At 35.2% G+C, this 22294-nt stretch overlaps 10 protein-coding genes across 12 annotated transcripts; 3 read left to right on the top strand and 7 right to left on the bottom strand.

Moving 5' to 3' along the window:
* Window positions 1-43: 43 nt before the first annotated feature.
* C35D10.7 (ULP_PROTEASE domain-containing protein) lies at window positions 44-3095 on the bottom strand. 2 transcript variants are annotated; one of them, NM_065608.11, is made up of 7 exons: window positions 3059-3095; window positions 1947-2429; window positions 1847-1901; window positions 925-1622; window positions 597-749; window positions 391-541; window positions 56-197 (listed from the first exon to the last, which is right to left on the bottom strand). In NM_065608.11, the coding sequence occupies exons 1-7, from the start codon at window positions 3083-3085 to the stop codon at window positions 151-153; spliced, it is 1614 nt and encodes a 537-aa protein (NP_498009.3). In that variant the 5' UTR covers window positions 3086-3095; the 3' UTR covers window positions 56-150. The 2 variants fall into 2 exon arrangements, with proteins under 2 accessions (NP_001379777.1, NP_498009.3); NM_001393329.1 differs by lacking the exon at window positions 3059-3095 and having other exon boundaries at window positions 44-197; window positions 1947-2436.
* A 91-nt stretch (window positions 3096-3186) lies between these two features.
* On the bottom strand, window positions 3187-4020 carry C35D10.8 (PH domain-containing protein). The gene is made up of 5 exons (NM_065607.6): window positions 3948-4020; window positions 3714-3852; window positions 3555-3668; window positions 3356-3505; window positions 3187-3308 (listed from the first exon to the last, which is right to left on the bottom strand). Exons 1-5 carry the CDS (start codon window positions 3950-3952, stop codon window positions 3216-3218), a joined length of 501 nt encoding a protein of 166 aa, NP_498008.2. The 5' UTR covers window positions 3953-4020; the 3' UTR covers window positions 3187-3215.
* A 96-nt stretch (window positions 4021-4116) lies between these two features.
* Window positions 4117-6963, bottom strand: ced-4 (Cell death protein 4; the record flags this gene model as incomplete). 2 transcript variants are annotated; one of them, NM_001026031.5, is made up of 8 exons in its annotated part: window positions 4117-4558; window positions 4605-4710; window positions 4759-5034; window positions 5592-5929; window positions 5980-6046; window positions 6233-6322; window positions 6368-6461; window positions 6513-6963. In NM_001026031.5, the coding sequence occupies 8 exons, from the start codon at window positions 6961-6963 to the stop codon at window positions 4331-4333; spliced, it is 1650 nt and encodes a 549-aa protein (NP_001021202.1). The 2 variants fall into 2 exon arrangements, with proteins under 2 accessions (NP_001021202.1, NP_001021203.1); NM_001026032.3 differs by having other exon boundaries at window positions 4331-4558; window positions 5980-6114; window positions 6235-6322.
* Window positions 6964-7377: 414 nt separating this feature from the next.
* Window positions 7378-8781, bottom strand: F26A1.1 (Non-structural maintenance of chromosomes element 4). Its single transcript, NM_065605.4, has 6 exons — window positions 8748-8781; window positions 8647-8698; window positions 8532-8600; window positions 8365-8466; window positions 7803-8311; window positions 7378-7601 (listed from the first exon to the last, which is right to left on the bottom strand). The coding sequence occupies exons 1-6, from the start codon at window positions 8748-8750 to the stop codon at window positions 7506-7508; spliced, it is 831 nt and encodes a 276-aa protein (NP_498006.1). The 5' UTR covers window positions 8751-8781; the 3' UTR covers window positions 7378-7505.
* A 599-nt stretch (window positions 8782-9380) lies between these two features.
* On the top strand, window positions 9381-12706 carry nonu-1 (Smr domain-containing protein). Its single transcript, NM_001393328.1, has 9 exons — window positions 9381-9645; window positions 9694-9859; window positions 9908-10018; window positions 10191-10384; window positions 10438-10624; window positions 10674-10960; window positions 11296-11662; window positions 11718-12013; window positions 12062-12706. The coding sequence occupies exons 1-9, from the start codon at window positions 9438-9440 to the stop codon at window positions 12214-12216; spliced, it is 1971 nt and encodes a 656-aa protein (NP_001379779.1). The 5' UTR covers window positions 9381-9437; the 3' UTR covers window positions 12217-12706.
* Window positions 12680-14626, bottom strand: fkh-5 (Putative forkhead-related transcription factor fkh-5; the record flags this gene model as incomplete). The annotated part of the gene is made up of 3 exons (NM_065602.3): window positions 12680-13307; window positions 13629-13840; window positions 14019-14626. 3 exons carry the CDS (start codon window positions 14624-14626, stop codon window positions 12742-12744), a joined length of 1386 nt encoding a protein of 461 aa, NP_498003.2. The 3' UTR covers window positions 12680-12741.
* Window positions 14627-14860: 234 nt separating this feature from the next.
* On the top strand, window positions 14861-15854 carry clec-157 (C-type lectin domain-containing protein). The gene is made up of 4 exons (NM_065601.6): window positions 14861-14926; window positions 15058-15467; window positions 15513-15601; window positions 15648-15854. The coding sequence occupies exons 1-4, from the start codon at window positions 14878-14880 to the stop codon at window positions 15793-15795; spliced, it is 696 nt and encodes a 231-aa protein (NP_498002.1). The 5' UTR covers window positions 14861-14877; the 3' UTR covers window positions 15796-15854.
* A 1160-nt stretch (window positions 15855-17014) lies between these two features.
* clec-156 (C-type lectin domain-containing protein) lies at window positions 17015-18249 on the top strand (the record flags this gene model as incomplete). Its single annotated transcript, NM_065600.2, has 4 exons — window positions 17015-17063; window positions 17191-17636; window positions 17919-18001; window positions 18048-18249. 4 exons carry the CDS (start codon window positions 17015-17017, stop codon window positions 18247-18249), a joined length of 780 nt encoding a protein of 259 aa, NP_498001.2.
* acbp-7 (ACB domain-containing protein) lies at window positions 18217-21559 on the bottom strand. Its single transcript, NM_001393327.1, has 4 exons — window positions 21457-21559; window positions 18942-19104; window positions 18454-18549; window positions 18217-18412 (listed from the first exon to the last, which is right to left on the bottom strand). Exons 2-4 carry the CDS (start codon window positions 19099-19101, stop codon window positions 18264-18266), a joined length of 405 nt encoding a protein of 134 aa, NP_001379780.1. The 5' UTR covers window positions 19102-19104; window positions 21457-21559; the 3' UTR covers window positions 18217-18263.
* nssp-32 (Neuropeptide-Like Protein) lies at window positions 19129-21557 on the bottom strand. The gene is made up of 3 exons (NM_001346611.4): window positions 21463-21557; window positions 21028-21132; window positions 19129-19418 (listed from the first exon to the last, which is right to left on the bottom strand). Exons 1-3 carry the CDS (start codon window positions 21551-21553, stop codon window positions 19357-19359), a joined length of 258 nt encoding a protein of 85 aa, NP_001333555.1. The 5' UTR covers window positions 21554-21557; the 3' UTR covers window positions 19129-19356.
* Window positions 21560-22294: the final 735 nt, after the last annotated feature.

Genomic DNA, 22294 nt, shown 5'->3' with positions numbered 1-22294 from the left:
AACTGTTGGCTTCAAACCAAAAAAGACTGAAAAAAAAAACGATTTTTAAAAGGAAAAATGTATTGTGCAGCAAGTTTAAAATATGAAAATGGTAAGATGAAAATGAAATGATTAGATGTGTTACATGGAAAAATGAGAAAAATGACACAATCAAGAAGAGCATTCGGTCGGCGAATTTTGAGAAGTGGGGAGTAGATCTGAAAAATACATAGATTATTATGATTATCTGAAGTTTTCGGTTTTTTTTTTAATTTGGATTTTTAATTTTTTTTAAATTTATCGTTTTCGCATTTCTTTTGTGATATTTCAGAATTTCAGACTAACTTTCCAATTTTTCAGATGAAAAATGTAATTTTCTAATTTTTTTTCAATAATTTTCAGCCAACTCACTTCCATCGCGATCAAATGGGACTCCCGAAAACAACGTCCCGTCGATTTGTTTGATGCAAGACCATTCATTCTTAACGACATCATAGGAAAACAGTTGGGCGACATTGAGCAAGAATTGGCAGAAGATCTTACCTTTCGGTAGAAAATAATCCTGAAAATTAATTTTATGTAAACATTTAAATTCGAACAGAACAACTGAAATGTACCTTTTCAAGCATTTTTTGCAATTCTTCAAAAACTTTCAGCGGCTCAAAATTGTATTGCTTGAGAATTCGTTCAAATGCGGACCACATCTTACACTCTTTCGCCAGTTGCACCACACTCGGGACATCTTTCACTTTTGGAATCATACTGATAGCCTGCGAAAAAAATACACATTATATATCAAACTTTTGTGTTGTTTCAATAGTTAAAATGACCCTAAAAACCGAATTTTACAACAAGACTTCAAAAAAAAAAAAATTAATTTTTGAAACAGTCTCGTTATCAAATTCAGTATTTCGTGGCCATTTTACATTTTAAAAGTTGTAATACCTTGTCATAAAAATCGCCGAGACAATATCTATCCTTCGTTTCTCCAATATCCATGAGTGAAAAATTTGAAAAACAAAACCAATTGATTTCTTCATGTTGTTCGTTCACAAAACGCTCGATTCGGGCGAGCCTCTTATTAATGGCAGCTTCACGATCATCGTCAAACACAAAACTTTGCTTTGTTAGAAGCTTGATATCGATGTTATACTGCACACGTGTCGCTCTAGCGATCGCCACATCAAATCTTGTGACCCTCGCGGCGTGTTCCTCTTTGGTCAAACGTTCAGCACTCCAGTGCTCAATGGCATCTTCTGGCTTAAGTTTCATAGTTGAACGGAAATCATAGTAGGAGTCAATAAATTTCGTCAATAGTACTGTGCATTTTTTGAGGAACACGGCAAAGTCATCACAAATGTCGTCGGTTCGAGACACTTCCCCACTGATTTCAATTGCAAATTCTTGATTATCTTTGATTCCTCTCGAATTATGATCTGCTTCACTAGAAATGGAACAGACAGCTGTCTCATTTTCGAGCACTTCGGGAATGTTGTCGATGATGGGAACTTGTTGAACCATTGAAGAATGACTTTCAGAAGTAGAAGGACCATCTATGTACACCAAGCTATTGCGTGAAGACCTCCTGTTTCTAGCTTTCATTGGTGGTATTGCTACGAGCTTCGCCTTTCTTTCAACCTTTTCTGAAATTATTTTTAGATAAAAAAGTGCGGAAGATTATATATCAGTGGAAACATATTTTTTAAAGCTACATGGAAGGCACATGTGCTGTGAAAAGTTCCTATCATCAAAATAAAAGTGTCTCCCTACAATGAGCCTTTAAAGAAATTAATCAAAAATATGTAAAGCATCTGACACCCACTATAGCTATTACAGAGACAAATAAATGTTATTATTATCACAATACCTTTTTTCTGATTATGTTCCTCCAACGTTTTAATGAAAACTTCCCGGCCATCGTTCTGAAAAAGAAATATTCAGTAATCAAGTTTACTCCAGTTGCTTACCAAAAGTTTTTCCGCATTTTTGTGTTGCAAGAGCTTCTTTTCCACAATCTCCACCATGGGTCCCAGGTTCGATGCAATCACTGAAGCTACTTGCATCTGTAAATGATCCCCGTGGTGCTCTCGTTCATGACACATATTCTCGACGGATTTTCTCTTTCTCCGCACACTTGGTTCATCGTTATTTCTGTCAGAGCTCGAGCTAACTTCATTATCCGATGTGGGTCTACTATCGGAACTATGTGAATCGTCATTCACATGCATATCGTTTTCTCTGTATTTCCTTTCTTCGATTTTCGAATACTTTTGGATGTTTTCCGCAAGCTTTTCCAAGTGTATGTCACATACCAGTTCCGGCATAGGCTCTTTGTAGATTTTGAAGCTGCCAGACAGTCGAAGAGTATCTCTAATGGAACCTTCGGGCTTCTTGCAGTGGAGAGAAGGGCCGGCGTGCTCAGAACTTCTCGATGGACGAGATCCTCTGACCTGAAAAACATCAAAGCTTTAGAATTCAATGAGAAAATTTTTTACACGATGAGAATATTTGTTTGGAAAAAACTATAGATACCAAATAGTTTTAAAAATGTTAACTGGCTCTCTTGAATGCTAAAAAATCAGAAAAATTAACAAAAAGAAGCAAAGTCGTGTAGGAAAATGGGTAGACCGAGTTAAATTTCAAAGGGGGTGTTAATAAAACAACAATATTAACTTTTGTTTAAAAGAAACTGCGGGTTTCCACACCTAGAACATAGAGATTTCGTCATAGATTTTGAAAACACATGTTTCGCGCGCTTTCACTTGCATTGATTCTACCTTCCTGCAGAGTAATTGAAATAAATGTTCTTATCTCTTTTCGAAAGCGTGTGCATTCATTCAGAATGAACATAATAATAGAAAAATTGATGGCTAACTGTACTTAATGAACCTTGCCGAAGAAACTGAGAAAATTCAATAAAAGAAGGAAAAATGGAGGCCCAAAAAACTCGAATCTTCCAAACTGAAATTCTACAGTAAGCGCTATCGCGTTTTCGCTGCGAGACTCTTCCGCATGAATGCACCTCCCTTGAAGGATGCAAAAGTACTGTAGCTTTTAGTAAACATTTATTATTATTTACCCGATAATCTCCGTTATTTTGGTGCATGATTTCTCGCCTGAAATAGTAAATAAGAATGAAAGAAGAAGACCAACATTCCGATATTTTCAGACCGAAACTGTTTAAAATGGTATATCTAACAACAAAACGAAAAATAATAATTTTATTGAAGTCAATCTTAGAAGAATTCGGGTGATTTTTCTGACTTGTCCGGAGATGTTGGTGGCGAGCTTGTATCAGTATTGAATTCCATTCTCATGATTTGGGTACTCTGAAAGCATTTCCAGTATTAAAAATGTAAATAAATAATATTTGAACCTCTTGTCGAATTACTAGTCGTTCGTTTGCCATTTTAATCGCTCTATGAAATTCATCTTTGTAATGAGCATCCCGTGCATTCTTGAACTCCGTGTCACTTCCCGATTCACATGGTGTAATGGACAGACGACAAGGCGTCGGCGGATCTGGCTGAAATCATGAATCTTAAGACTAAAACTTCGTTGAATCATGCAAATACCACAAAGAGATGTCCATGGGTGAGGGCTCTTGGTTGATAAGTGACTAGGAGATTGCGTTCGTTGAAAATTGCTCGTCGAGCACGTGTCACCCATTGACCGAAAACAGTGAACCACTGAAAATAGTACGTAATCGATAAGTTAAAATACTGAAACAGTACAATATACAGGGATAATGATATGAAGACTGCTATCGGTCTAGATGGAACTCCATTGATGGCAAGAATCTCGATAAAGTGAAGCAGCAAAGCAAATGTAGTAATGACGCCAACAGAGGAAAGAAATCGAACATCTTCAAAACTGAAAGGAAATTGTAAAAATTACGGTTTTCGTGAAAACTCATCAAATGTCCTTTTGGAATGCACTTTGAATTTAGAACACAGAAAATAACTTACTTCATGTTCGAGACTAAAAGTACGACTTTCAATTTAATGAGGCGTGTTTAAAAATGATCAATTTGGAAGTTTCGAACAATAGGGAATAAATCATTTGGATGCGATAAAATAATAGTCCACGAAATTCTTTACGTGAATGTATTAATTCGATTAATTAAAATTATAAAAGAAACTGAATATATTTGAAAAAAAAAAGCAAGGATGAGATGAAACAAGATGTGTTGAGTATCTGTAGAAAACATTAAATTTAAGAACATTTGGGATAGATCTGAAATTTTGGAGAGAAATAAAACAAGTACAAATGAAAAAATGAGAAAACTCGTGCGAAAAAGTATAAACGTATTTCGAGGGGAATATACAGGCAATATTGTACACGATAGGTTTTAACAGCATGCAAAATTTTTGAGGGAGTCATAGAATTTCTGGTGCAATTGCATGAACTTTGGGAAGTCTTCAGGACGGATCACAGTTTCTTCTGTAGTTTTTGGATACATCTCACTGGCTGATGAACGACGGAATTTTTGGAAATGTGATGGTATATGTCGCTCCGGTACTGATACATTATTGTTTCCTATTTCAAGAAGACGCTGCTCGAGAATTGAGATTCCATTCTGAAAATTTAAAATTTAATTGAAAGTTGAGACATTTTCAGCATACGGCGATAGTTTGTGCATCAACGACGTGTTTCAAGAACATATGGATAATATGATCAATTTTGAATGTCAAAACGGGCATTCGTTTTCCACTGAGAAGAGCTCCACGTCTGAAATTTTAAGTGTTAATTTAAATCTTCAAATTTCAAGACTCATACTTGCTGAGTCTTTTCAACCGATCCGCAACTTCATCATCCAATTGTTCTTCTTCATTTGAACAAATATCAACTGGAATAACACATGACCATAGCTTGACGGGTATATCAACTCCAGGAGGCATCACAACTGCGAAAGCAAGAGCACTTCGATCCTCATCTGACAAAACTTCAACACATCTTTGAAGAGCCATTGCGAGTGACTTGTACGAGTAAGGGGTGATACATTCAACACCGACTAATCCTCGACTTTCCAATTTGTTATTAAGCTGTGCCATTCTGAATGCAAAATGTTTGATAATTTTAAGAATATACCTAGCGATTTTGGACTAAAAATGTATTATTTCGTTTCGACATTCCGGAAAATGATTAAATAAAAAGAGTATGCGGATTTAAGAAGTACAGTAGTCTCCAGCCTTGCTGTTTTTCTATTTTACTTGATTTTTTTTAAATATTTTATTCAGTTTTTAATATTTTTAGACTTGTTTCAAAATAAAAGGCTTTAAATAAAAAGAAACAACAAGAGAAAATCGAAAAATAATGAAAACAGGCTCATACTCGCTTTCATTTAAAAAATTTCCGTCGGGTCGAGACCGTGTATCTCTTGTTCAATTATGTAAAACGATAATTTTCTTAAAAAATTAAATCGATGGCAAATATCAAGAAAATCTCTCGGGTACGGTAGCTACACAGTTTTCTCTCGTGCCAGGATCCTAATTCTTGATTTTGATCCTCAATTCGTAAAATTTAAAGACAATCAGCTATGAAACTTTTTGATTAACTTTTATTGTAGAATAAATTATTTTAAAAGTCTCAAATTGGTATGTCCCACTCACTTTTCAAATGTTTTCGGTTCACAAGACTTGAAAAACATCATAAGCGTTGCTGGATTTCCACTGCTTAGTTCGATTGTTTTATTAAGCACATCTTCTTCTTTTTCTCCAACAGGCATCGGCATTCCATAAGCTTCTAGAAAATCATAACATTCATCGATTTCCAATGATGTCACTTCAATGAATTCGCATGTTTGAGAAGCAGCATTTGATATTTCCACGTCACGAGTAGTTACAAGACATCGAAGACGTAGCTCCTGAGCCCAACGAATTGTTTCTTCTTGAACTACGTCATCAAATACGAATAAAGTATTTGGACGATCAATGAGTGCGTTGCAGATCTAAAAACCAATAATTTAAGATATTGTACCAGAATCGGCAAGCAACTTACCATCCTTTTGAGTACAACTGACGTGACATGCTCCACCGATGGGAAATTGAGAAGATCGTCTTCGCTTCTTGAAAGAACACGGTTAATGAAGTCGGTGATCGAATGCGAGTCATCCGTGTCGCTCACAACACGGGCTCGTCTTCAAACACACAAAACATGCAAGCGTCACGAAATATCAAATTAAAAGCTAACCAGGTCAAATTTTCATAATTTCAAAATCATGCTGAATGTTACATGCACTCTATTCACTCACTTTAGCATCAGCAAAATATCCGTAAATAAATCGAATGTAGATTTTGGAGCTGTTCCACTATCTTTGAGCCAAACGATTGAATCATAATTTCTGTAATAGAATGAAGATCCGTAGGATTCAGATAATACCACTCACATTCCAATAAGTTGGTCAGATTTCGAAAGAGCTTGTGATGCAATTACTGATTTTCCGGATCCAGCTCGGCCGTGTAGAAACAGAAAAAAGGAGTCTGAAGTTTAAGCAAGATTATAATAAACACGAGAGCTTCCAGTTTTCTCACCTAAATCACACATCTCGTCGAGCTTTTTGATCACTCGATCCACGTGATACTCTCGAATATAGCATGTCATTTGTTTTGGAACATTCCCAAGCAATAGTTTCCTATCGAGCATTTGTCGGGAAAATTGTGGAGCAATCACTACTGGACGAAGTAGATCTGGCTCATTTATCGCAAAATCGATGTAGTCTTCGAGGAAATCAGCAAGGTGACTTTGATTGTTGTAGTTGAAAAAGTCGATGAGTGGTCCAAGTTCAGAAGCTTGACGTCGATAGATTCGAAGAAAATTGGCGATCCTCTCGAGGCGAGTTGACATTTTACTGATAAGTTCAGAATGATCTTCTGTGAAAATGTTTTTGCCTTCTAAATAAGTCAATGCGTCACGTGGTTCAAAGTCGTGGATGAGCCTCGTGTGTGCCGTGCTCAAAGCGCGGCATTCGATTTCGCAGAGCATCTGAAAAATCTTCTTGATTATAAGGAAGCAAGATTTTGTGAATTTTAAAATGCTAGGTGATGTTTTCGAAACAACGGTTAGCTGGAGAATATACAATAGCATTGATAAAAAATTATTTGTTAAACATTATATACACTTTAAAAAAACAGGCATGTAATATAGAGGATAAATCTCCAAGCCCGAAATGTGCATAAATTGTGAGGCATAAAAATACCTTGAAAATGAGTAAAGAACATTGTATAATCAGATAGAAGCAAGAAAGATTTTAAAAAAATACAGTAAAGCTTACAGATAAAATGAAATTAAACATGAAGGAGTACTAATTTATAAAAATCGTTGAATATAAATAGACCGGAAGATATGCTGATCTCGAATGCAACGAGTAAAAAGTAGACAAAAATAAATTCGAATTTTCAGATAAAAATGCAGTTTATTTGGTAGAAACATTGTACAGGAATGTGAGAGGCCTAATAAACAAAAATATATCGGCAAATCGGCATATAGTTCTTATTTAAAAAGCGAATGAGTAAAACAGTGAAATATCACAATCCTTTATCCTTTCCTCTTTGCTTAGTGATTGTCACACGTCCTTCTTCTAAATCTTCCACTGTCGCTGATATTTGCCGAGAATCCCAACCCTGTAATACAATATTCAAATACAAAAACAGTACATTTTGTAGCTTCATACAACAATCAGAAAAATTATAATTTAAATTAAAAAGAAAGCCAAGCCCTCTTTATTGCGTTTTATTGATTTTTAATCGTTTTTCGTTAATCTTCGAAAATTAATTTGGAAAAAAAAACAATTTTTTTAATTGTAGAAACATCAGATAACTTACATTAGCCCCTTTCAAGTTAATCATTTTATCGGTGACAATTTCGAGTTTTGCGAGCATTTCTCCAAATATTCTGTTATACGCATAGACATCTTCGCCGTGTTTGAATGACTTGTTATCGATCACAAGTTTCGGTTTCTGAATCGATACCGAACAGACAATGATTCGACGCGAATTCGGCCGATTCATAATAATATCCAACTCTTGTCGAATTCTCGGATTTTCGAAAGACAAATTCAGCTTGAATTCAGGTATTCGAGTATTCTGATTTGAATTGAAGTAAGTGACTGGCTCAACAAGCTGTCCTCCTCCACGTCCTCGCAGAGTTTTCTTGTTGGACTCGAACACAGGCGGAGCTGACTGTTGTTTATGAATATCGATGACTCCGTATTCATGCAAAACTGTTTTGTCCATTTCATCACTCCTTTTCGTGAATTCGTCTAGCAATTCCGTTAACCGCAATGTGCATTCTGCTTGATCTGCGGCACTTCTTGTATTGAAATCATTTTTTGCTAAAGAATTTGTATTTTGAGCTTTTCAAAGTTTTCAACAATTCAAAAGATACCTTTTAGTTCGGCTCTCGCGCGATGGCACTCAATTCGATCCTTCTGGACTTTTCTATCTTTATCGAAGTTCCGGCGAGCAGTATGTAAAAGTGGATGATTGTCTGAAACATTTAAATTTAATAATTAAAATAAAATCAATAAAAGATAATCTTGACAGCTGGTTTACCGTGTTCCAACATTGCCAGCTCTTCAATTAATTTATTGATCGGCATGTGACGAGCATGTCGGATGAAATCTGAAAGAAAACCATTATCATGTGAATGTTAATCAATAATATATACCATCGTCAAACTCCACATCGTTTGTGTTAGATGTACTCGCAATTCCAACGTCCTGGAATAATATATTCAATTAAAAATGTTTTAAAATACTAGTCTCTCACCATCCAGGATTGTTATAGGTTAATTGAGTGACAGCTGTAAATGTTTATCGGAACTTTAATGTTTTATAAAAAGTAATTGTTAGAAAAAGTGAAGAGTTATAAAATATTATTTAAATGAAGCAAACAAAGAGCAAGCTGCTCCGCTTTGCAATTCGAATTGCCGGGAATATCAATCGTCGTCAAATCAGGTGCATTGGTACCATAAGCCGTCGAGTGTTTGCACAGAAACACATTTTTGTTTATTTTTTGAATTTAAAAGTGTAAACTTTATGATTTTGAAATGGTTTTTTTATGTTTTATTTTCCTTTTTCCTGTATTTTAGACCCATCGGTAGAAAATGAAAGCAACAATAAAGCTCTGGTGTCTAATAACCGGCTTTGTATATATTGCGCCCAGATTCCTTCTTTATTCATAATTAAAACATTGTTTCGCGAAAAAAAAATGTGTCGAAACTTCGACACATTTTCATAACTTTCATTTTGAAAAAGGGGACGGGCTTTAACACGTCCTTTTCCACAATTCATATGTCTTCACGAAGTGTGCGTGGATTGTGACTTCTACCCAGTTTTCTTTCCATCTCTGCGTCTTGCTCTCCCCAATTTCACGTGATAGACGACGCAAGCCTGAAAAATCATTATTAAAAATCTATCACTCGTTTTATGAAAAAAAGTTTTCAGTGATCAGCCAACAATGTCACCACGAAAGCATGAACAGTGTTTTAATTTCGATGCTGAGATATCGGATATTCAAAAATGCCTTGTCGAAGGTCATCGCACAATTATTTTAATTCGCGGAGTTACGGGATCCGGAAAATCAACATTAGCTCGAGAGTTGGTAAACCATTCCGAAAACGGCGTTATTGTGAAAAACGATGTTTCCAATAATATAACAAGATCAGGTATTTAATTTAAACATTGTTTGTGTACATAATAAAAATTAATTTCAGTGCGAAAATTTATCGATGAAGATAAACATCTTATCGTTGTAGACGAGGAGAACGTACAACGATCAAGTGTTAAAAAATTCGCAGAGTTAGCGGTTAATGGCCACTACGAAATTTTCGTGTTGGAGCCGGACACGGATTGGAGACACGATGCAATTGAATGCAAAAAGTTTGAGTTTTAATTCCTGAATTTTCTTCTAAATATTTCATTTTACAGAAGAAGCGAAAAAGATGAAGAGATCGGGTCTATCGAGTCGAAAATCATGCAATTAAAAGAAAATCAACTCGGCTGGGAACATTTAGTAATTGGTGGAGAAGCTTCAGTAAAGTAAGCCAAAAGCTCAGTTGGTGTCAGGCTTTCCCACATTTTCATCTAAAGTTTTTTTAAACCATAGAATAGTGATGTGGCACGCTTTTGACCATGTTGAACACTCTGGCACCACGTAATTTTAATATATTTGGCAAGCGTGTAATTTGAACATTAAAAATACAATTTTCAGAATTTCAAATTTCCACATCGATACGGAGATTACCAGTGTCCTGTGTAAATCACCAATCAGTTCAGTCAATAAAGGATCACTGACAGAATCGACAACTTCATCCACATCCTCACTATCTCAAATATTCTCAATGACTCCTGAAATCAAAGTTAAATCAATGAGAAGTGTCGGTACTCAAGTAGACGTTCAGTGTAGTAAGTTTAAAATCTTTTTTTAACTATCCAACTAAAAATAAAACAATTTTCAGTTACCTACGGACTGGCAGGCTTTGATTCGGTATTCAAACATTGTGGTGTTTTTTCTGGTGAAGAACATAATGTTTCAAGTATTTGGAAAGGACCAGTTCGTATGGTTGAAAGAAAAACTGAAACGGAGAGTTTTGAGATATCTCAATATGGGGAAACTGTTTTCAAACCTTCTCTTCAACTTTTAGTGTAAGTATTTTTCAAAAATTCAAACAAAATTCGAGAAGTCAATTTTCAGCGGTACATCTGACGAAATCGCATTTTCATTGCTTCGTCACGTGTTCAGTAAAATGGATATTATAGAGCTTCGTCATTATCTTCAAGTTCTTGGATTCGAGAAGACGTTCAATTTGATGTATAATCTCGGCGAAGAATTCATTGAAGGAGAAATTCCAGTTGACGAACGAATTCTTCTCGATGAGATTGAAGCTTTGGAGAGCTTCACTGTTTCAAATATGACTATTGAAGAAGAAATTGAAGCTAGAAGAGTTGAGAGACTTGCACTCAAGTTTGTGGAAGAAATGTGTAAGTTTTGCAGAATCGAATGAAAATAACTACGAATTTTCCTTGTTCCAGAATGTAGAAAAATTAAAAACCGCAGAGATTCAAGTTTATAGTCAGCACAAAATTATTAATTAACATAACTATCAACATAACTATTTGTGGAAACATTTTTAAAGTACGCAAAATTGTACGTATCTAAAAGTTATTTTTTTGGGTATAATCACCCCAACCTGTAATCAATCGATTTTAAATTAAAAAAAGAGTTATTTTAATAACATAGTTTTTTTTTGACATAACCCCTTAGAAACGTCACTTAATATTTCAAAATCCTTTCCCTAATATAAAATTATTTTCAGATAATCCCGATACCGAGAATGATGAACAAATCGCACTCCTCTTGCACTCTGAAATGAACGACGAAAATGGAGACAATGATTTGATCGAAGAGGATTATTTCAACATTGCAAATCTAGAGGAATCATTTCCGGGTACTAATAAAAAAGTAGTCCGTGAAGCGTATAATATCGCTGGTAGAAAAGTGGACTTTACTCGTGAAATTCTTTTGAGTAATGGCGAAGTAGAGAATACATATGCGGTGAAGTTGAAACCGAAACCGACATGGAGTAAAAAAGTTGCGTCTTCACCGAGTCCACTTCGTCTTTCGTTGCCGAAAAAATCGAAGAAAGAAGAGGAAAATCATTTCCTAAAGAAAAGAAGTGGAAGGTTAGCCAGTTTGTAAACATTTAAAAATGAAAATTCTAACATTTCGCATTTTCAGACATTCCCAATTGGAAGAAATCCAATTGCTTGCCATTAGAACTCGACAGAAAATCGAAGCAGATCGCATCACATCTTCTAATTCGATGGCTGCTGCGAAATATCGCCAATTGATAATTGTCGATCGAGCGTCACGAATGAAAATTGAAAAATCATCGGAAGTGAAAGAACTTGATCGGAAAATTCGAGAAGCCCACAACAATCCATGGTTTCTTGATTTACATTACATGTCAGTTGATGGAGCAGTTAAACTTGTGAAAGAAGCGATTGAAGCAGTCAAATATCATTTGAAAGCTGGTAATATTTTTTGAAATATTTTGTGCCAAAAATATTCATATTTTTTAGCTAGAAACCTTGATAGACGAATCACTGTGGTAACTGGATCTGGTAATAATTCGAAATGTGGAGCCAAGATTAAACCTCAAGTTTTGGCAATGCTGCAGCACAATGATTATAATTATGAACTCGTGAATGATGGATGTATAAGATTCAAAGTCTAGCATACCGTATTCTCTCAAATATCTCTGCTTTTCTTTGCGCTGTATTTTTTGAAATGCACTCAAGAAAGTTAAAAGTTGAATTTGTAATAAGTTACGGTGGTTTCTTATGCCTCTGCAGTAGGTATTGAGAGAATACGGTATCTATCACAATGCCCCTCAAGAAACCATCCAAATAATGTATTTTCTTTCCAATATTTCCTCACCATTTCCCCCATTCCATGACTTTACCCTTCACCGATCTCAATTTTTTTTCAAATTTCCGCGTTGAAATTTGCGTTTTAAATTTTTCTTTTATGTATTTCTCCCATTATATCCTACCTCTTTCAATATCCCACAGCCATTCAGGTTAATTTTATACTCGGTTTCTTTTTTCTTCTCACTGCTGTGATCATTTGCGATCTACTTGTTCCCACCAGATGCCTTTTTCGTGTACTTTTCCTGTTTTAATCAATTATGATAATAATAATATAAAACTTTCTTTTATTGAAATCACTTTATTAGAGTTATTAATGACGATTTCGAATTTTAATTATAGATCGAAATCAGAGCTGGATCCTGGAAATTCTTCTTGGCTTCTTCTTTTCTGGCAACACCTTCACACTCGATTGTGCCGTTTCTGATATCATCTTCAACAATTTCTTTGTCCATCACAGCTTCTTGGACATAAATCAGTGATGGAGTCATCCAATTTGAATAATTCATTTTATGGCATCTTTTTTGAAGTGAATGATAAGCACGGATATTCTTATGGAAACAAATAATTTGCCTATCACTCAAATCATATAGCTCATCATTTCCCGGACCAACACCTTCACCATATGAGCTAATGTTCTCAACACAAGACACCAATGATGTAGAATATGGTACAAACTCTTCGAAAAACATTGGCTCCGTTGCCTTGTGCTCCATTTGCCAATGCTCCAGGAAATATCGTGTCTCGAGTTTTGGAATGATTTTCCGCATCGAAAGCAGATGATAGAAGATGGCTGAATTCTCTGGTCCCGCGTATTCTGGCATTTCATTTCCGACAATACTGTAGAAGAGATGACGAGGAAGACCGATTTGGCCAGCGAGCATTTTGATGTAGAAATCTGAAAATCAAAGAATTAAAAATAAGTACAACCATTAAAAATATATACATTTTTCTCAGGAATTTCGAGTCTTTCTGTATTGTACTATAGTTCAGCTATTTCTCAAACTCGAACTCAAAGGCACGCGGGTTCATACGGTTGGGTCTCGTCGAGAAAAAGTTCATTTATCGTTTTTTAATTGAATTTTTCAGAAGATTTTCAGAAGTTAACAAAAAATTATTTTGAAATGAAAAGAATAAATGAAAAATCTACCGCCTCAATAATAACTTTGCAGCGAGTAATTTGCAGTGACCTTAAAGGTAGGAAGACCTGCCTACTTACCAATTCCACGCGAATCTTTTTGCATACAACCCAGAGTTTTAACATCGATCATTTCCTTCTCAACATTGTCGGGCCTTTTCAGTTTATAAACGTTCCCCTTCCGCGATAAACCTTCAACTTGTAGAACATCAAATAATTGACATTTGCAAAGTACATGACGGACCGAGTTTTTCCAATTTTCATTTGCGTAGCGATAATAACGCCAGTGATGTCTGAAGAATTAATTGAAAATATATACTTCGCTCGTGAATGAAAGAAAGATGGCAGCCAATCAGAGAGATTGGCCACGCCGTAGTGCTGATTGGTCGACTTTGATTCTCTCGCGAAATTAAAAAATTAGACTGAATGATCCAGTGATACATTTGAAAGAATTAAATTAAGGGAACTTACAAAATGAACGAATAAATTTCTGTTGTAGATATCATTCCATCTGGAGAATTAAGACATGTCAATGCACTTAGAAGTTGATAGGACAACTGAGGGCGTTGGATATTCCGAACTTTAACCATCTTGAATCTTTTCTGAACAAACCACTTTTCAATCAGCGGTCTGTTCTGTATCACTTTTGGAATAGTGATTTGTGAACCCCATTGGTCCTCTGTTACCATCAACTTTCGTTTTCTTGATTTGTGCACATTTGTCATCTCGGTTATATGATCAGAATATTCTTTTTGTTGATACATTTGAGTAGAGGAATAAGAAATAGATTGAGGAGTGTACTTTGAAAACCTTGCAAACTGGACTTTTGGTAGAGAATGAGAATAATTGTAGCTATCAGCTGCCTGAAAACATGGCAGTGTCTGTTGGGACATTACAAAATAGGTGAGGTACAGATAGAATGACTTATGAATGATCCATTTTATTGAAGGAAATAATGTCATATTGATTGAAATACTTTTGCTGACCTCATGCTCCTGGGAAATGACGAAGGCCGCTTCTCCGACCTGACATTGGACAAAGAGTATTGATTGAAAAATAACTGTAAGGGCATATTGCATGGTAAGTGACTTTAGATTGAATATAATTTAATGACGTATTAGAACCCCCCCCCCCCCCCCCCATTGCTTCCACAGTTAATACGCGATGAGCGAATAATGTCTCACTGGCCACAATGAAAACTCTCAACGCTGGGTTTAAAGATCGTGTTGCATTTTCCCATTTTTTAAGTTTCTTCCGGAAAGTTTTATTATCACCTATAAAAGACTTTGCATTTCGAATGGAAGAGAACAGTATTCTTCCATTTTTGAAAATGCGGAGCATGAAAGTTTTCATATCTATTGGTGTTGTTCTTTCAGTTGGTAAGTGTGATATGTTTTTCAATTTTTCATCTAGGTCTAGCTAAATTGGTATTTCGCGTAAATTCACAAAGACGGGTTGATTCTAGATAGAACATGCGGAACGGGCTTTAAAAAACTACTGAATATTTCAGTTAACTGCATTTTCTTTGACCACGGCGATAGTAGCGACGGAAGCTATTCTGATAGCAGTGGTGAAGGTAGAGGACATCATCATAAGCATGGTCCGAGACCTCCAAGACCAAATCGACCACCAAGACCGCCACCAGCAACACCTCCACCAACAACACCTGCACCAAGTTGTCCAGGTGGTTGGTCTCTTATTCACAGGCGTCGTGGACCATGGTGCATTCAAGTTTTCAATGGAGCTGCAGGTTTAGAAGGATCAAACAATGCTTGTAGAGCTCAGGGAGCAGTTCTTTCATCCGTGGAAAATGCTCAAGAACGAGAAACAATTGCTCGGCTAGGATTGGAAAAAATGTTGCCAACTGGTTGGAAGTATGGAACTATTCGTGTGGGACTGAGAAAGAATTCACAAGGAGCGGTAAGAATCGGGTACTTTTAATCAAAACAATATATTAATTCCTAGCCATGGTACAACACAGACGGGAGCACCGATGCCAACAACCTAGAAGGCGTCCTTTGGAGCCCAGCGGAACCGAGAAATGGAAATTGGGGGTGAATTGAATATTTTGCCAATTTTCATCAACAAATATTTTTCCAGTGGAGTTCAGTTGAATTGTGCTACAATGTGGTTATGGGGGGGAATATTCGAAGGAGGCCGTATCCACGGACAGTTCTTCACAAATATTTGTCTGGCAAATAATCCCAATGATAGATACAGAGGATATGTCTGTGGAAAACCGGCATAATGATTTCAGAGTAATCTGAATGCCATTGTTTATCTGATAATGAATATTTTAAACCCAGATTTTTTCGATTTCACAATACCAAATAGTACACCAACGTACAACTACAGTAACCATTGACACTTTTCGTGATTTATTTTCGCTGCAGAATTGCAGGAAGAAACTGAAATGATAAAATCTTCAATCAGTATTTCCTCTATTTGTAAGCCATGCAAAACTATTTTCTAGTGAGTTGCTCACAATTACTCATTAATCTGTAACAAAATTTTACTCATTTCCGCAATAAAATCTAAACAACCGACATATTTATCCATGATAACAAGGTTATATCGAGCTCTCATAGTCAATCTCAATTAATTTTGACCGATTTAATCCAAGTCTGCAAGAGTTTTCCTGTTTTTCTTAATAATTTCTAATTAATTTTTTGGAACATCAAATAATGGAGTGTAAAAATAAAGGGGCTCCAGTACATTTTCTGGAGAGATATTTTCAATTCAAAACTAATAGAGGCACCTCACTATTAGAGGCGATACGGTACACAGTTAATGTTAAATAAGATTGTATGTTTTGCTGAATCCGTTATGGGGTTATTCAAGTAATGTCGGAAAATTAAAAAGTGTAGAACAATTACGTCACAACTGTATTCAAGTATATAAAAACATGTATTTAAATACATTTTGCTACATTACTTGAATAACCCCATGAGAAGTTATGTAGTTTTTCGAACTACTATAAAACTGTGAGATCTTATAAAAAATTGTGAGATCTTATTTTAAAAAAAGAAGTGAGATCTCATAAAAAATTAGTGTTTGGAATAAGCACAAATAATGGAATCTGTGAAAAACTATTCTAAAAAACTTCATAATATCAAAAAGATGTAACCGGAGGTCCTATTGATTCAGGTTTGCCAAAATTAAATACTTATATCTAAATTGGATATTAAAAGAAATGTAAATACCTACGAAAACCAATTTTAAAAATAGTAGAATAACCAATGGTTCTTGGTATACAAGTTACCATAAAATAGTGTAAACTGTAAAATGTTTGCTGAAAATCATTTTCAAGTTTCGAATCTGCAAGTGGAATAGATGTAGTTTGGGATCAATAAAAACGTATATTTATATTTTTCTACAAATTTTATGAACGACAGCGAAAAGCTCTATAAAAGTCAGTCATATCCGAAAACCTACACGTTTCTTTTCAACCTCCGCAGGTTTTCCAAATGCAACTTCTGAAATCGATACTCCTTGTTGGATTGATAATTGGAATTGGTATGTGATTCACAACTTTCGAGTTTATACATGGAACACTATTTAATTTTTTATGGATAAAACATGCTACTTCAATTTTGTTTGGTCTAAATTTAAGTTTTCAAGTCATGAATTCTGAATATTGCAGCGAAAGCAATTCTCTTTGACGATAGTGATAGTAGCGATGAAAGTCATGAATCTTATTCCGGTGGAGGAAGAAGTCATCATCACAATCATCGTCCTCCAAGTTTGAGACCGCCGAGACCACCACGTCCACCTTCACCTTCACGCCCACAACGTCCACCTCCATCCCGCCCGCAACGCCCACCTCCACCACGACAGCCAAGATGTGAAGCTGGGTGGACACTTGTACAGAGGCAGAATGGTGGATGGTGTATAAGAATATTCCAGGGAATTACGAATCAACCACAATCAGAAGCAATCTGCAATCAAAATGGAGCTCGTCTATCAGCTGTGGAGAGTCAAAGAGAGCGGGAAATAGTTCGAGACTTGGGTACCAAGTATATGACAACTACGTCTAACTGGAAACAAGGATCATTGAGACTCGGAATGCAAAGAGCCAATGTACAAAGTGTAAGAGTTAATTGAGTGACATAAAGGAAAATTTTTGGTTCCCGAAAGCCATTATCTGGTTAGAATAGACTACGTAGTCGGCACCCTGGAGCCTCTTAATTGATAAATATGTCAGAAGTTGGCGCCAAATGCCTAGGCAATATAGAAAGTACAACATTTGAGTTTTTCATAGCGCAGAACCATTTTCAGAAAATCATTTATTACTATTTTACATCTCTCAAAAATTATTGAAAAATTTAAATATTTACCAAAACTAATCTCTATTGTACAAATATTTTGAAGGCATTTCTCCCTACTGATCAGAATGCAAGAGGAGTTGATGGTATTCGCTGGACCCCGAATGAACCGAGACCAGGAGAAAGCAGGTAAATGTGTTTAAACTGATTGTCGTCTCTCTATAATTTCTTTTAGATGGGGTTACTATAACTGTGTTCTGATGTGGATGAAGTTGCCGGGAGCTGGCGCAGTTGAGCAACGTCAGCATGGAGAAATGTTTGCAAAAGTATGCCATCAGACATGGACTGGAGCATTCAGGGCTTCGTTTGTGGTAAACGTTCTATATAACTTGCAAAAACTATACAAAAATAAATATTTTTTTAATATTTGCAAATAATCATTAAAGTAACTTTAAGCGATATTATTGATATTATTATTCATCGCGGCAGTTGGCTCGTTACTGATCTCGATTTTCCAGTTGATTAGAAGTTGTTGAATATCAATTTTCAGCTTTTGAACAGCTTCCACATATTGTTCCGACGCTTCTTCTTTTGTCAATCCTGAAAGCAAATTTTTGCATGTAAATTAGGAAAAAAGGCACCTCTACACTTATTCCAAGCATGCCACTTTTCATTTCCATTGATCCATCTCCACATCCATGATTTTTCCCCTTCATCGATCTCCATGTAATTCAGTTCTAAAGCAAAAATACATTGACAAGTAAATTGTGAATTTCAAATGATATTCTAGTTTTGAAACTATAAACGGCTTAAAGGTCTGATTTTTTTCATTGTTTGAGTTGAAATATGAATTTGAAAAAACCTTGTCCAAAGTTTGTTCCACAAATTTTCCGTAATTTTTTAAATTTTAATTTAGAAAACTTAAGAAAATTTAACAAAAATTAATTTTTGTAATTTGTGGTAAAATTGCCGAATAACGATAACCGAGACCACCAGGACTGACAAATTGCATAGTATAAGACGATTCTTGAAATTTAATATGAAAGTGTTTTGAATACGTTTCTGACTTCCAATGTTACACAAATTATTCATAGTAAAACAAAAATAGTGTTAAATTCCCATAACTCACTGGGTACATTGACGTCACCAACGATTGCTTGTTGATAGAGCCCCCAAACATGTCTCGTGTGATTTTCGAATTTCGTGAAAAGTTCAAACTCATATTTAAGCACTTTTCTCTGAACAAATTGTGCTCTTATTCGTTTGAAATCTTCCAATGCATTCTCCATTCTAGAAATCAAATATCAACAACAGTGAAACATATTTAATTAAGAAAAAAACGGAGGATTTTTGGGACTATCATCGTAAATTGACATCAAACTGAGAGTGAAGAGGGGAGGATTAATTATTTTTCGAAAAAAATGTGATGATTTTGAAGAAAAGAAGAATGGAAAAGTAGATGATGGTATAAATATATAGTGATGCTCAAAAGATGAGGACCCAAGAGTAGACAATTGGTTCGCATTATTTCTCAATTGCCATCATCACCGTCGACGGCGTCTTATCATTTCTGACAATGGACCGTAGTCCGACGATCGTTTGTCTTCTGAAATTTCATCTTCAGTTATGGTTAAGGAAACTTTATTGTGTTTTGTTCAAAATAATGCGGTCCTGAAATGGCAATTAATGAGTGTCATTGATTGCTGAATTTTTAAACTTCTCTCGTAAAATTTCAAAAATACATTGGAAATCTTTCAGAAAACTTTGACTAGAAAATTGTTTTTTTTTTCAGCATCCATTGAAAAAGGTTCTTGATCAATGCTAGCTGTATACGTGATGTTTGCAAATAAAAAGAAATCCAGAATTAGTTGATTAATAAACAATTATGAGAAATTTAAAAAAAAATAAGGAAAATCTGGAAGAACATGATTCACATGTTTTTTTTTTGATTCACATTTTCATTTTCAGTAAAAGTTAACAATCACATTGACCCCAACATTCATCCCATCCCCTCTGGTGTTCCCCAGGGAAGTGTATCTGGGCCTTTCCTTTTTCTCATCTTCATAGATTCTCTACTGTTCAGCCTGCCCCCAACCATCTGAAAATAATAAGCTCCCACTTGCCCACTCAAAGACCTGTCTTCTTCATCTCGGTAAGAAAAACCCTAAAACTGTTTACAAAATCAATAATTTGCCTATATCCCCATCAAATATAGCCCGTGATTTGGGAATCCTTACTGATTCTAAACTTACCTTCAAAACCCACATTAAGAAGACTAGCCCTTTTACGTTGCAAGCAATTATTAAAATCATTTAAATCCTTATGTCCTGAATTCTATTGCAATTTATTCAAGACCTACATTCTTCCCCTCATCGAATACGGTTCTGCCGTATATTCCCACAAACCCTCTTCTTCCCTATCAACTCTTCTTAAAAAACCACTCCGTTGGTACTCTCAAAAAGTCCTACAAAAATGCAATATATCCTACTCTTCCTATAATGACCGTCTCAAATCTCTCAACCGGCACAATTCGGCACCGCCGATTAAAGTCAAAACTCATTCTCCCTTACAAATTTTGTTGCGGTACCTCTTTCCTTCCCCAAAAAGAAACATTCTTTAAACTATCAACTTCGAGAAGTCTTATGAGAATTATATGTCATAATCCTTCATCCAATAACTTCTTCTCTGATACCATATCTTTTTGGAATGCCATTACAAACAATTGTGATACCTTTTTATCTCCTATTCATTTTGAAAATCTCGTTGACAATTCCATTACCCGTTTATAACTTCCGGTGCTTATTCTTCATATCTCCCATTTTATTTACTTCCTTCTTTTCTGTTTTGTGCTTACATTAGACGATTCTCTTGCGGGTGAGTCTAATTATATTTATTGATTTTTTTCTTCTCAATAAATGAATATATATAATATATATATACATGAATTGAAAATAAATGTGTACCCCTTTTGCAAAATTGGAAATAAAAATTTGATTACATCTTATCTTTCGTTGCAGTTTTCAAGCAAAGTTTGAGCCAATTAATGACGTCGAAAGTGAAAAGAGCATAAAAGTGAAAAGAAATTCAACGAAAAAAATCTGTGAATGAGACCTACTTACTATTAGAATTAAGCTACATCAATTTTGGCAAAATACGTTTCGAAACAAATTTGGACACGTTTGAGAAAAAAAACCAGACAAATTTGAAAACCTCACCATGGAAAAGCTGTTGGTATGCTTGAAGTTGATTGATTGCCCTATTTAGTGATGAAACTTTCCAAGTTGAGAGACGCAGTGGATCTCGAAGCACGTTACGCATTACTGAAAACCCATTTGATTGATCTTATCCCTGACCCCAATTATTTTTTGCTACGAAGTTCGAAAAAAAAATTGGCACATGACAACTTGCTGCCAGTTTTCCAGATTATTTTCAAGCATTACAACAAAACTACATACATACATATTACTTTCAATACAATTGGATATTTTCCGGTTTTCTAAATGTTTTTAAATGTTGGATTACGGTACCGAAATTAACTGTTTGTAGATTTGCAGCGCACCTCTGGAAGGAGACATAGGCTTTCAGGCGTCAGACAGACGTAAGTTGTCTTGGGTGCAGGTAGGCAGTTGTATTCATTTTCATTTACTTACACAAACATCCTTCTCCATTTTTGTTGCATGCCGATGTGATGGAAATAAAGAGAACCGCAGTGAGTAAAAGTGTTCGCCACATGAATTTCATTTGTCTGAAAATTACTTTATATTTGAAATAGAAACGTAAGATAATGCAAAAATGAGTGGGAGCAAAGGATTTAAATAAAGTTATTCTGGTCAAAGATCAGTCAAATTTCAAGTAGAAAACATAAAAAAATCAAATAACAAAATTTAAAATATTTACAACTTGATCAACTAAACGATAAATATAAAAATGGGAGGAGTCCTTGAGGTAGGATATATAGAGAGAGCGGTTGAGACTTTGATATTATGATAAAACGTCATTTTTAGAAAAGAAAAGTAGGAGAGAATGGGTGGAATTGTATTGGGAATTGACATGTTTTTATAATGAATCAGCCACATTTGTTCAGAGAACCGTTTTTATTTGTAAGATATGTTTGAAGCAGGAAAGGTAAAATAGGTATTTAAAAAAGTTGTTCATCATTTCAATTTACAGAACTCGGAAATTGCAGACAACATTCTGATCAGGTAAAATTGGGCAGATTTTCGGCAATTGGATACTAAAAATTATAACAATTTTGGCACAGGGGGAACAACTCTTATTCTATAAGTTGGTTTTTTATACTTTCGGTAACTTACAAACCTTAAAAATGGAGTAGTGTAAATGACGGTTCAATTGAAAGTGAGACGCCACGGACCGAAATGAATTATTCAGAAAATTAGTTAATTGAAGAGTAATCGAAACTTTAATGCTCTAATTAGAGAACTAAACGTTCTAGCTGAATAATTATTATTTTTCTAGCTAAAC

The sequence above is a fragment of the Caenorhabditis elegans genome, chromosome III (genome assembly GCF_000002985.6).
Source record: "Caenorhabditis elegans chromosome III".
NCBI classification, from domain to species: Eukaryota; Metazoa; Nematoda; class Chromadorea; order Rhabditida; family Rhabditidae; genus Caenorhabditis; species Caenorhabditis elegans.
This window is presented reverse-complemented; position numbering and strand designations above follow the sequence as displayed.